The sequence below is a fragment of the Pseudophryne corroboree genome, chromosome 7 (assembly GCF_028390025.1).
Source record: "Pseudophryne corroboree isolate aPseCor3 chromosome 7, aPseCor3.hap2, whole genome shotgun sequence".
Classification (NCBI taxonomy): domain Eukaryota; kingdom Metazoa; phylum Chordata; class Amphibia; order Anura; family Myobatrachidae; genus Pseudophryne; species Pseudophryne corroboree.
The window spans coordinates 6679705-6693954 of NC_086450.1; the positions used below are offsets into that span (position 1 = coordinate 6679705).

The window sequence follows — 14250 nt, forward strand, 5'->3', positions numbered from 1 at the left end:
GGCTCCTCAAGTCCAAAATAACTGCATATATAAACTTATATACAGAATACACTTATATTGCACATTCCGAATGCTAAGATATATATATGTGTATATATATATATATATATATATATGATCTATTATATATGATTTGTATATCAATCACTAATCAGGCAGGTTATCTTGACTCATAAGTTTCAGTTTACATGTCAGTACAGTAGATGGCGCACCAATACAAATACTGCACGCTATGGTTATGCGCAATGCAAGTTGATATATAGTATAGAGTTACTTGCAACCTTTCGGTCTCTGCACGGACAGATACATTTTCTTTGTCAGCAGTTTTATGTTTGCGTAGAAGTGTGATTTACTGTAGGGGCAGACAGGAGTGGCAGATGAGGCAGGTTTGCCGCACATCGGAAGAATTTGGTAGCAATATTACTTGTCCTCTATTTGCTGCTAACAGGAATGACAGTTTCAGGACACAATATAAGATAATAGCCGTGGAAGTGAAGTAAGTGATGAGAAGCCGGCGGTGAGACAAGTCCACTTGACCAGATAAGCCTCGTGCTATTTATATAGGAAGCAGCGAGTAACCTTTCAGCGACGCTGCACCTAATCTGCATAACAGGGAACACCTGAGCAGCGCAAAACTGCAGACGCCAAATGATTTTTTATTAGTTTGTGCGAGTTAATTAATTGATGCATATTATGATCACTTAAGGTGGATCTGGAAGCTCTAGGTGATGCAGAGGCGGATAATTAATGTTGACATTTCCAACCGTGTTTAATTTGTTATTATAAAAAGGCTTCAACTGTATGTTTGGAGATTCATCTCCTGACTCCCAAAGGTTTTCAATGGGCAGTCAAAATATCAGCCGGTACATTTTAATTCTATGGGGGGGAAACAGCGGCACAATTGGCGCTCCGACTGTCAGTGTTTATTTGTACGTTCCCTGGTATTTAGCATACAAAGCATACTGCGGCCTCGGTCGGCGTGTTACCGTCTCGGCGTACGCAGCTATTAGCTGTCAGCAGGTGTGATCTGAGAGTGATACATCGTCACCTGTCTGGAAGGGATCATCCGCGCTCACCCACATCTCTTTGGGGATAGTCCCTCATTAGAACCCTAGCTAGCGACTCCGAAGATAATCGGGAGCATTTCACGTACCGTGCGTCATATAACGCTTTCGGTTTCATATGGAGCTTCTGACACCTACAGTATGTCCAGCGAGCGGAATGTAGACGTCTAACTTTGGGAGGTTATTGTTTGTTTCTTTTTTCTTTTTAGGGCTCCATTTATGACAACTTTATTTGTATAACCTCACCTCCCATATCTCACTATCTATGGATGGCACTACTGTCTCCTCTAGCCCCCAACTGCGCAGTCTTGGAGTAATCCTTGACTCCTCCCTCTCCTTCACACCACACATTCAGCACCTCTCACAAACCTGCCGTCTCCATCTAACACACATCTCCAGGATCAGACCCTTTCTCACCCAGCATACCACTAAGACCCTCATCCACTCACTGGTCTTCTCCAGACTGGACTACTGTAATCTCCTCCTGACTGGCATTCCTGACATACAGCTCTCTCCACTCCAATCTATCCTCCATGCTGCAGCCTGGATTATCTTCCTCACCAAGGGGGTCATTCTGAATTGATCGCACGTAGCAACTTTTTGCTGCCCGTGCGATCAACTAGACACCGCCTATGGGGGAGGGTTTTTTTTGCATAGCAAGGCTGCGAACGCTTGTGTTGCCCAGCTATGCAAAAACACTTTGTGCAGTTTCTGAGTAGCTCTGGACTTACTTACCCGCTGCGATGTCTACAGCCTGTCAGGTCCCAGAATTGACGTCAGACACCCGCTCTGCAAACGCCTGGACACGCCTGCGTTCGCCGCACCACTCCTAGAAAACGGTCAGTTGACACCCCGGAACGCCTTCCTCCGGTCAATCTTCTTGTGACCGCGGTAGCGATCGCTTACTTTGTTCTTCTTGTCGTTGCCCAGCGAAAAACAGCAGCATGCGAACGGGTCGAAATGAACCCCCAAATGCACTACGTCCACCTCTCCTCTCCTACAAGCCCTTCACTGGCTCCCCTTCCCTTTCAGAATCCAATTCAAGCTTCTCACACTCGCTTACAAAGCCCTCACCCACTCCTCTCCCATCTACATCTCTGACCTTATCTCGCTCTACACTCCCACCCGTCCTCTTCCCTCTGCTAATGCACTCGACCCTCCTGCCGACTGATTACTTCCTCCCACTCCTACCTCCAGGATTTTTCACGTGCTGCACCACTTCTCTGGAACTCTCTACCTCTCCCCCTCAGACTCTCCACCTCTCTACAAAACTTCAAACGGGCTCTCAAGACCCACTTCTTCACCAAACCCAGCCAAATCTCATCCTAACCCTCTGTTCCACGCTCTCTATGTACCCCTGTCTGTCTACCCCTCCCCTTTAGAATGTAAGCTCTCACGAGCAGGGCCCTCTTCCCTCATGTGCTTTTCCAGCTCTTACTTAGACTATCTTCTACTCCATACTCCCCACAACAGCGCGTAGGCCTCAATTTCTGCCACCATGAGGCTTATTTAAGTACTATGACCACTGTTACAGCATGGTGTACATACCTTGCACTTGTCCTGCATTGTCTTGTGCTGTAAGTCACTGATTTCTTCTTTTGCTTCTTTATGTACTTTGTTAGGCGCTGCGGAACCCTTGTGGCACCATATAACTAAAGTATAATAATATTAACATTTAAGGCTCATCAAACTCGCCATGTGCTCATTTTTTTTGTCTTGTTGCCGCAGGAGGGAATCTCTGGAAGCGTAGTCATAAAACACAGCAGTAACTATAGCAATGCATTTCTCCTACAAAAAACAAGTTTCTTTTGTTTTTCCCAATGTGCAGTTTAGATGCTGTTTTTTGCATATTAATTTCCTACAAATTTCTGCAATGCACCCAAGAAAAGAACATTGATAAGGAAACTCTTAAAAAGCCTGATCTCTGGGTAAGAACGGGTCTTTTGGATTCACTTACCTGTCAAAGGGGGTCAGCTGTTGAGAGGGACACATGTTCTACTTTGCAGGGTGCAGTGCAGTTTAGTATTCACTGTAATATTTTATTGGCATACGGTAGTTTTTACCATATTTTTGTGTTGGGTGTGCGTGGCCAAGCCTCCAGAACCTGGGCCCTGCGGGTGCCTCAATGGCCCTGGAGACACAGCTGGTGATGTTTGGAGGAAAGGGGGACTGGGGGGACAGTTGAGGAAGGGGGGGGGGGGTTACTGGGAGGAGAGGTTAGCAGTGGAGAGGTAGGTAGGAGGATTACCATCAGTGTAAAGGTGGGATTGACTGATGATAATACTCCTACCTACCTAAGGAACCGATGAGTCTTCCAGAGGGGAAAGTGCAGCCATGGGGAAGGGAGGGGATGTAGAGGCAGCAGGAGTGGAGCCCAGGAGAGCTCTGGGTGTGGTGAAGGGAAGAAGTAGATAGGATGGGTACAGTATCCTATGGTTGCATCAGAGGAAAAATGTAAAGGAAAGCTAGAATTAAATATTTTTCTATTACAATGTAAATTCAACAATTATGAAATCTCCCTTTACAATACTTGCCTTATGTGCTGCGCAATGAAACGTTTAGCCAGCGTCCTCCCATTTCCCTATACTCACATCTTACTGAAGCTGATACATTTGATTAACTTTTATATCTGGAGAGCTGAGAGTGTCTCCTCCTGCCTCCCGGAGTATGTGTTATAAATGGCACTGCCTGAACACACAGCATATGCACAAACAGTTGCTGGCGTGGGGCTCGCTGCTGCGGAGACGGCTTATCTGTGGGTGATCTGCATAATGTAGCCTGGTACTTTGCATATGATAAATAGTGACATTTTGCTGTGCAGACTCCGGCCTGCGCAGGTGAGCATAATTTAGGGATTGAATGAAGTTTCCCTTATGGTAAAAACATCACACAGTTTATTTTTGTTTTTTGTAATAAATTTCACAGCAGAAGTGCACAATAGCATCTCGCAGGAACGCCGGGGGAACGGAACATCTGATTTGTACCCTGCATGCGTCCCTGATTGATTTATTGGCATTGCTCTAACGAACCTTGGTGTAAATGGAGTTTCTGCCGTGGCGGGGAAGTCTGCGCACTTGGCGGATGTGTTCTGTGGCTATCCTGATGCTGGATCACCTTTGTGATTACCGTCTCTCCGCCGTCAGTAAAAGTGTTACAAGATAGCATTGTGATTACACGGACACTTCTCCGCTTGGCAGAATGATTGTATAATATACAGAAGGAGCCCTCTTTATCTTTGTCTTTAATAGGATTAATTGACCCAGGGCAGTCGGACTTAATCTCCTGCTGTAATGACTTAATCACCTGCTGTATTGTTCTCTGTATTTTATTGCAGCGGAGAACAATAGATGAAAGGCTTATGCTAATAAATCTTGGTGCACTTAGGTGCAGCCGAGAAGCCAAGATGAGCATGGCTCCTTCTGTAAGCAGAAGCCTGGGTCAGAAGTGGCAAGGAAAGTAGGACAGGTATACGTCTCGCAGTTTGTTGGACGGAGATCATGGTGTCTTGGTCTGCACCAATCCCATGTTGATTATGAGGAGATGGCACCCTTGGACACGTCACAGGCCTGCAGCTGCTTACAGATGGATAGATACATTGTATTTCGGTTTTTCTAAGTGTCTGGCACAGGGCTATTTGCAATGCTGATGCGTAGCAGACATTTGGGCTGTGATTGCTCAGCCGCACAGACCCTCCGTGGATTCCAGCCTGTGAAATACAATAAAAAAAGGCCAAACTCTGCTAATTACAGGAAGTTGATTAAATGAGCAATTCACATTTGATGGCTAATTTCCTTCATCCTGCTGCAGAGTACAGCAATAGTATATGTCAATTATACTTATCCCTCTTCGTGGAAAAACAACAACCTGTCTGGCTGAAATTACTGGGGGAACTTAATGTAGCCAGGTCGCCTGAGGTTCCCCCCTCTGTGTCCCACCACACACACTCCTACTCCATAGTAGCCTGGTGATAATACTGTAGCAGGCTTGATGGCTGGCTGTCAATATAGTATTTAATATTCACCCAGGACAAACAGTTGATCGTGTTGGAATACAGCGGGAAAGCTATAGGAAGACATTGACTTGTGCGCTTTAATGTCTCTTTCTTTAATACATGTTTGCTGCGTAGATTCATCCCGTTATTTATGGCTAGATGTTCATGGCAATGACAGCCAACCGTTACGGCACTGGTGTGACGTGCCGATGGAGTGCAAGCCCTTGTGTCCAGTTTTGTTAGTATTGTGTTGGTCCCCAGTTGTAAAGTGCTATCAGACATATATAATGTGTCTTATTATTAACAACCATAATCCCTTGTGGCATTGCCAGTGCTGTGCCCGCCTGTGCCAGCCTGTAACCACAGCATAATGCAGCGGCTGATTCCTAGCTCTATCGGGACTGTGTACGCTAACTGGGGACAGAGTACGTAGGTAAAGGATTTATTACAGCGGCCGCAGCGGCTTCAGTTACAGTGTGCAATAGGGGTTAGTGGCTGCTTTCCAAGAAGTCTATCGAACTTCTCAGCCAGTGCTGTGCCCGCCTGTGCCAGCCTGTAACCACAGCATAATGCAGCGGCTGATTCCTAGCTCTAACGCTGGGATCCATTCTCGTGATCCGCACGTCGACGTGCCCAGAATATTCGCATATCCGCAGTGTCGACATTCTCAGGTTGCTGATGCTTAGTCTCAAGTGACGCAGCTTCACCCTAAATACACGCTAGGAATCCGTGTAGCATAGAACCATCTTTCTGTTCTTTTTTTTTTTCAATACTTAATTTTTTATTGTAAAGCAGGAGGGGGATTTGGACAGAGGAACATGAAGGGTTAGTTCTACCATTAGATTGGTGGTCAGTGGGCACCTAAAACACGCAATGGCTGGCATAGCGCCACTCATACAATGTTTTATTAATGCCCCAGCGGTGCCCCCCCAGACGCAGCGCCAGCTGCTGCCACCGCGGAGAAGCAATCCCTTGTTGTGCATGAGCTGTTTCTCCATCTCTAATACTCCATTGATATAGTTCCCCCTGCCTTCTGTTAGACCTTTCTTTCATTTGCGTCGGGTCACGATTTTGAGCATTGGTATTTAGAAATCCCGGCCCGCTGACCCATTTGATGCTGCAGCGGGGTAAATGTGTTTTCTCTGTAACCTTAGCAGAATATTGCGCCGATAGTATGGATAAAATTAAATAAATGTTAATACTTTTGGTCGTCTTGAATTATTCAGAGTAACTTGCTTCATTAGGCGCGCTGATTAATAGCACTTGCCCAGCGTAGAGCCTTTGATTTTGTAAAGTTTCAGGAAGCCGCGCCCCACTGAGAGGGCTGATTCATGTCTTCAAAAACACTACCTGACTCCTCTGTAACAATGCAGCATTTACATTTTATCTGGTTAACCTCTTAGGGGCGCAGTCCCTGGTATTCCTCTGTCTTGTATGAGCGGCGGCTGGATGTGTCTGCAACGATCCCTTTCCTCTATCTCATTATACGCGCCCATCGCAATGAAAATGTGAAATGCATTTGTCATGGGGCAGTGCTAGGGGGTGAGTGTACACCGTACAGGTAGGTACGGGTTTCAGAACTGCATTAATTACAGTAACTATCGCCTGTATTAATGTTCTGTCATTAGTGATGGCATTCACTATTTTTTCAAAATGCTACAACGGGTGACAGGTGGAGTAACCTGTATTGCAGCAGAGCTACATCCCCTCCGCCTCTTGCAGACATGCAGGGCTGCTTCTAGCCAATTTGGCTCCCAGTGCGAGATTTAAAAATGTGCCCCCCCATGACATAAATAAATGTGCCCCCCCCCCCCCCCCCACACACACACCTAGATAAAAAAAAAAAACTTGCGCGCGCACCCAGCAAGGGGCATGGCCTCATCTAAATGGGTGTGGCCTCATTTAAATCGGCATGGCCTCGTCTGAAAAGACTACCTCACAATCCAGTTTTTGACACTGCTCCAACAGATCACGACCACCACAGGAAAAAAAAATTCTACCATATTAAGCCCCACACAGTAATGTCCCCTGCACCATATTATGCCACACACCGCAATGCCCTTGATACATTAAATCCCCACACTACGGCAGGCAAGAGTCCCCATTTCACACATTACGGCAGGCAAGAGTCCCCATTTCACACATTACGGCAGGTGTCCCCATTTTACACATTGAGAGAGAGAGAGAGAATACTTACAGAGGCGATTACCGCTCTTCTGCCCACCTCACCAGTCACTCCTCGTGCCGGCCTTCCCCTCTTCCTAACTTGGATCCCCCTCTGTACTCCGGGCGGGGGGGGGTTTTGCAGAGTGACGGGGTTGCATCGTGACGTAACGACGCAACCGCATCATTCCGTGAAACTCTGCCCCCACGAGCGGGTTGCTCGGGGAGAAATAGGAGGGGGAAGCAGGGAGCCACAGTTAGTGCCGCGGCGGGCGCCCATTGCGGTTGCACTGCTCGCCTGCCCCAAGAAACGGCCCTGCAGACATGTTCTTTTACCCTGTAAGTCAGCCTGGAGAACATCAGGGTTTTCCCATCCTGTTAATAGCTTAATTCCTGTAACCCTTTATTGGTTTCTTACAAACTTGTAACGTGTCAGTGGAAACCCTGATGCAGATTCCACTGACCTCTGTAAACTCAGTGGCTTAGTGGGTGATGTGATTGCACCATCATGTCTCCACCCAACTGTGCTTTACTGACGTGTTGGCCTTGAAGAAGTCCTTTTTCCATTGACTTGGTGACCATTTACACTGACCAGCCACCATCACCTATTCTCCTACCCGGACCCCACATCACCCGAGATTGTGCTAATATTGTTCTTGTACCAACCCTGCAGGAACATGGCTGGGTGCACCTAGCATTTCCATCCCTTCTTTGCCTCCCAGTAGTCTGATTAAAGTTCTTGTGAAATGTCAGGGCACAGAACCATACATAAGTAGCACTGCACACCAAAGTAGTCAGCATGTTCACTCTCTTGAGGAACTCGTTATGAAGCTCAGCAGAGGCCATTATTGAGCCATGATCTTCTACGGCTACAAGAGTGGTTGGCGACAGCAGGAGGGTTTTGACCGACTGTGAGTGGCTTTTGGGTTAGGGTCAGGGTTACACCTTCCCGAACCACAGTGTTTGAGTGGTTTGCAGAATTTCAGCACTGTAGACTGTCCCTAGAAGACAAGCACTGCGGCCTACCTGTGTCCACCATCACTGAGGACAATGTTGCTGCTGTGTGGTCCATAGTTGAGGTGGACGCCAGGGTGACGGTGGCACAGTTAGAGGAGATACAGTAGGCATCTCATCGGGATACTCCACAAAAAGCTTGGCCTGAGCAAGGTTTCTGCATGCTGGGTGCCCCATCAGCTGACTCGAGAGCAGGAGGAGGCTCGGGTAACTTGATGCTGCATCATGCTGCCCAGGTTGGATGGTGGTCGCTCAAACTCTGTCTGGGAGATCATCAGTGGTGATGAATCCTGGATCTACAGTTTCAACCCCCAGACCAAACAACAGTTGGCCCAGCTAGAGGTGCGCTGCCACAGAAGTTCCAACGTGATCGCAGTGTGGCCAAGCAGATTGGTGGCTGCTTTTGTGGCAAAGACTGGTCATGTAGCTACCGTACCACTCTTGCAGCAGCGCACCATCACTGGGGATTTGATACACCAACCAATGCCTGTCGCAAGTGCTGGAAGCTATTTCCTGGCACCATCCAAGAACGCGCTCGTGGTTCCCTTCTCTATCATGACAAGGCAGCTGCCCCCAAATCCAGGAAAGTGGTGGATTTTGTGGCCCATGAACACATCCAGAAGCTTGATTATCTGCCGTACAGTCCAGACCTGGCCTTCTGCGACTTCTTGTTGTTCCCACAAATCAAGCGCAATATGTGTGGGATTCGTTTTGAGTCACCGGAAGCTGCAGTGGAGACCTTCATCCATCATGTAGAAGACCTTCCTGCTTCAGACTGGTCCAGCTGCATCACACAGTGGATTGAGCGCATGCAACTTTGCATAGAATCCTCTTGCGAATACTTTTAAAGAAATGTAATGTTCACCTTGTTTGTAAATATACTTTGTGCTTCCGGAAACTTATTGCACACCCCTAGTAATTCAAAGCATTCTAATTGTGTTGACATTATGGGGAAGATTTAACAAAGAGTGATATTGTTGTTACAGGTTGAGTATCCCATATCCAAATATTCCGAAATACGGAATATTCCGAAATACGGACTTTTTTGAGGGAGAGTGAGAAAGTGAAACCTTTGTTTTTTGATGGCTCACTGTACACAAACTTTGTTTAATACACAAAGTTATTAATAATACTGTATTAAATGACCTTCAGGCTGTGTATATAAGGTGTATATGAAACATAAATGAATTGTGTGAATGTAGACACACTTTGTTTAATGCACAAAGTTATAAAAAATATTGGCTAAAATGACCTTCCGGCTGTGTGTATAAGGTGTATATGTAACATAAATGCATTCTGTGCTTAGATTTAGCTCCCATCACCATGATATCTCATTATGGTATCTAATTATTTCAAAATACGGAAAAATCCGATATCCAAAATACCTCTGGTCCCAAGCATTTTGGATAAGGGATACTCAACCTGTATCACTTGTTACAGCTATTAAATGGTGCTCCAGCCAATCAGCTCCAAACTGTCACGTGTTTGAAAAATGACAGGAGCTGATTGGCTGGAGCCCTAGTTAACATTTGTAACGAGTGATAACTGTAAACATGATGGTAAAACATTGGCGTTCTCTGGTCGTTGTTACGCAGTTGACGTTCTGCCTGTCGGGAATATTCTGTAGAGCACCTGATAAAACTTTGACACGATATAAATGTAAAAGAATGTGTTTGCTGTATGCAGATCTATCAGAAATTACCTTACCGGTTATAGAGCCAAAAACAAAAACAAATGCTTATTTCTGTCAATGAAGCAATGAACGTTGATCAATCGTTTTTGGCAAAGTGTGTTTTACTTGTGTGTTATTTAATGGTTCAGTCCGCTCAGTGTTAGTTCCGCACTGTCTGTCTGTCTCTGTTCCTGTATGTAGCACTCTAATACTGTCTGTCTCCGTTCCTGTATCTAGCACTCTAATACTGTCTGTCTCTGTTCCTGTATGTAGCACTCTAATACTGTCTGTCTGTTCCTGTATCTAGCACTCTAATACTGTCTGTCTCTGTTCCTGTATCTAGCACTCTAATACTGTCTGTCTCTGTTCCTGTATCTAGCACTCTAATACTGTCTGTCTCTGTTCCTGTATCTAGCACTCTAATACTGTCTGTCTGTCTGTCTCTGTTCCTGTATCTAGCACTCTAATACTGTCTGTCTGTCTCTGTTCCTGTATGTAGCACTCTAATAGGTCTGACAGTCGCTCTCCCCGCAGGAATCGCCGCTGTTCTGAGACCTGCAGAGTCTATAGCACACAGTAACCCGTCTTGGGTTTATCACTGGGGTGGAAGCCAAGAAAAGCCGCCCGCATCGCCCTTCCCCACAAAACAGTCTAATTATTGTGTTTTCCCTCACTGTTTAAATCATCTAGTAATACAGAAATAATACAATGCATCAAGCTAAATGAATGGGAAAGATGTCCAGGCACGCCTGCACGCGCCATAGCGTTCATGTGATATATTAGGTCTATTAAGTCATTTTCCATCCACCACATTTTGCTCCAAATCACCGTAAAAAAATATTTCACGTCGTAACTTTCTGCAAATTACTTAAATGGTAGATGGTAAAAAAAAATACTTTGTTGTTTTTTTCCCCCCTGAAGACCAGAGACGCGGGTCCATGCCTTCCCTCTTAGCCGTCCAATTTAGCCGGTTATGTTCATTATTTGGCAGGTAACCGCTGTAGTGCTTTCGCATTATTCCCTGACAATATCTTAGTGGGAACATTGAGAGGGCGGTGTGTGCGCGCTAAGTGTAATAGGCCTCTCACATGTACAGTTACATACACCCTGGTCCTCAACAGCGCGGCGAGTAACACACAAGTCCTGCAGGTGATCACACCTGTGCTCAGTAATCAACCAGTCGCATCCAATTACGCAGCTGACACCCTTCAATGCATACTGTGCTCTCTGTATTGTATGGCATCACAGGGTGCTCTCTGTATTGTATGGCATCACAGGGTGCTCTCTGTATTGTATGGCATCACAGGGTGCTCTCTGTATTGTATGGCATCACAGGGTGCTCTGTGTTGTATGGCATCACAGGGTGCTCTCTGTATTGTATGGCATCACAGGGTGCTCTCCGTATTGTATGGCATCAAAGGGTGCTCTTCGTATTGTATGGCATCACAGGGTGCTCTCTGTATTGTATGGCATCACAGGGTGCTCTCCGTATTGTATGGCATCAAAGGGTGCTCTTTGTATTGTATGGCATCACAGGTTGCACTCTGTATTGTATGTCATCACAGGCAGCTCTCTGTATTGTATGGCATCACAGGGTGCTCTCTGCATTGTATGGCATTACAGGGTGCTCTCTGTATTGTATGGCATCACAGGGTGCTCGCTGTATTGTATGGCATCACAGGGTGCTCGCTGTATTGTATGGCATCACAGGGTGCTCGCTGTATTGTATGGCATCACAGGGTGCTCTTTGTATTGTATGGCATCACAGGGTGCTCTTTCTATGGTATGGCATCACAGGGTGCTCTTTGTATGGTATGGCATCACAGGGTGCATCACAGGGTGCTCTTTGTATGGTATGGCATCACAGGGTGCTCTTTGTATGGTATGGCATCACAGGGTGCTCTCTGTATTGCATGGCATCACAGGGTGCTCTCCGTCAGGCCGACCCTAGGCACAACATTTGTCCCCCTTTATGTGGGGCCACTCCTGATGCCTCCAGAACACCAAAACAGCCCCAACCTCACCATCCCCACCATCTTACAAAAAAAGAATGACCTGGCTTCATCTGGCCAGTGGCCTAGCAGGGCACTAATGCAGGGTAGACTGCTGTGCCGCCCTTCCCCCAGCAAGTGGCGCCCATAGGCACGTGCCTGTCATGCCCAGTGGGACATCACCACTGGCTAGGATGCTCTGCGTTTCGTAAACATTTTTTCCATCTTACTGTAAGGTTTATCTCATTTCAAAAAATAAAACTTTATTTTATGGTTCATTTTTGTTTATACTGTATATTGAATTAGATATACTGTATATTGGGGCACCAAAATCCTCTAAGTGCTTAGGGTGTTAATCCAGCCCTGTTAATAATTACTTGATGTTTTAGAAATCTAAAATCAATAAATCCTAATTGAAGTTTGGTAATATGACAAGAAGGGAATTTATTTTATTTCTGCAAACTTAATTTAAATGTATTTATCGTGTAAGAACCGGCCATTGTACTACTTGAAGGGACCTTCACGTCCTCCCTGGCCCCTGGGCTGCAGTGACGCGTCTGCTGTTACAGAACATTTCTGGTTTCTAGAGAAATGTTTTTGCTCCGCTCACCTAATATATAAAGTGTAATATATTGGTTATTTTTAGGGCTCCTCTGAGGAAAGTTGTTCTATTCGGCAGATTCCTAGAGAAGACAGAGGTTCCTAATTTAACTCTTGGGGGTATATTTACTCTGCAGCGCTTTCCAAAGCCACGGCGGTTTCGGATGCTAAATTTAAAGGGGCAATATGTATTTAATAGTATTGCCCCTTTAGATCCAGTGGGTGTAAATGTATCCCTTGTTCTCGATCTGGTTCTCTGTCCACCCCTAGTGCCTCCAGTCACTGCCTTCTGTGATAGTTGATTGTAGCAAGTTGCAGACTATAACACACCAATCTCTTACGCTTCCTCCTGCAATCACTGGCCTAGGAGACTAACGCCACACATTGTGAGAGTGCCAGCACACCCAATTATAATGATGGCAGGAGGAAGAGCCGGTGATTGGTTAGTTTGCGTCCCCCTACACTCATGGGAGGTATAGCGTGACAGCCAGGCCTACAGCAGGTATAGACAGCGAAAGTCACCAGGTGGACAGATATTTGAGGGATCTGCGTTACTGTACCGCCAAATGTCGTTGCACAGGGCAGACATTTCTGAGAGCGCTTTTTCCCTTATGTGCTTATGATAAATTCTGAGTTGATGGCATCACAATATTGCTTTCATGCTGAGATTACTGTATTTGCAGAAGATTATGCAAATTAGGATATTACACATTAAATAGGTTGTCCTTTACTAATCACAATGTAACAATATCATGTAACATCGTTCCTGAATGAGTTTGTATCTCTGTGTCTTTCTCAGGGTCCATCCACAGAAGATCAGAGAAATGTCAGCTGGCAAGAAGAGAGTCCACGATGGCAGATGTCCAGGTACGGGGAAGGCTTATTGCAGCGCTGGGTGCGGCAGCTGTGTAATAAGTAATTATACTCCTGTATATTGCAGGAAAGCGCGCTCTGCTTACTGGGAACTTATTGCCGTATGTCCCTCCTGAGAATACAGCAAATATAGATTTGTGTCAGAATATACCTACACAAACCACATGGCGTCACTTACAGTACATACCGCTCACTGGTAATTGGGTTCTCTGTACATCTCAGTGTCCCAAGTGACTTATTCAACACAATAGACTTACAATGACTATTAACAGTTATTACAGTACTTATGTCTGAATGAGGACTGGAAACAGATACATCGTAGCTCTTATAACCGTTGTAGCGTGTTCTGCTGCTGCCGCGGCGTCAGTGCACCGCGCCCCTGCAATCCCTGGTCCTGCATTGTCGGCTTTCTGCGCCAATGCGTGAGTGATCTGTCTACCACGTCACCGCATCTCGCGGGACACTGTGCCATAAGGATAAGGCCGCCATATAATGTCATTAATGGAAAATGTGTGATAGCGCTCTGAGTCGGGCCACGCGTTTCAGTGCAGACCGTTTCATCTGTAGCCTTACTGTGCGGATATTACACTAGTCCTCAGGAAAACCATAACGAGGCCCTCACATTGGGGGAGTATCGGGGCAATTACCCGTTCAGCCGATAACTGTGTTGGGGGATCGGGGAAATCCAACAATTCGCCAAGTTCCAACCAAAAAATGATTGGATTCGGCAAGTCTGGGATTTTTAACACGCTGGGCTTTTTTGGGCAATTCCCTGATGGATATCCAGTCACTGATGTCCACCAATGGGTTGCTCAGATTGGCAGGATGTAGAATGGGCCGAAGATGTGGTAATTTGCTTGACTTACTAACCACGTGGTCTAC

The 14250-nt window shown here is 46.0% G+C and overlaps 1 protein-coding gene across 3 annotated transcripts in view; it reads left to right on the plus strand.

Moving 5' to 3' along the window:
- Positions 1–14250, plus strand: part of PARD3B (par-3 family cell polarity regulator beta) — a 1283796-nt gene that overhangs the window by 356048 nt on the left and 913498 nt on the right. For all 3 annotated transcript variants that reach the window (XM_063932652.1, XM_063932653.1, XM_063932654.1), the window contains one exon: positions 13295–13362. In XM_063932652.1, the coding sequence (XP_063788722.1) occupies positions 13295–13362 (68 nt within the window). The remainder of the gene's footprint in view (positions 1–13294; positions 13363–14250) is intronic.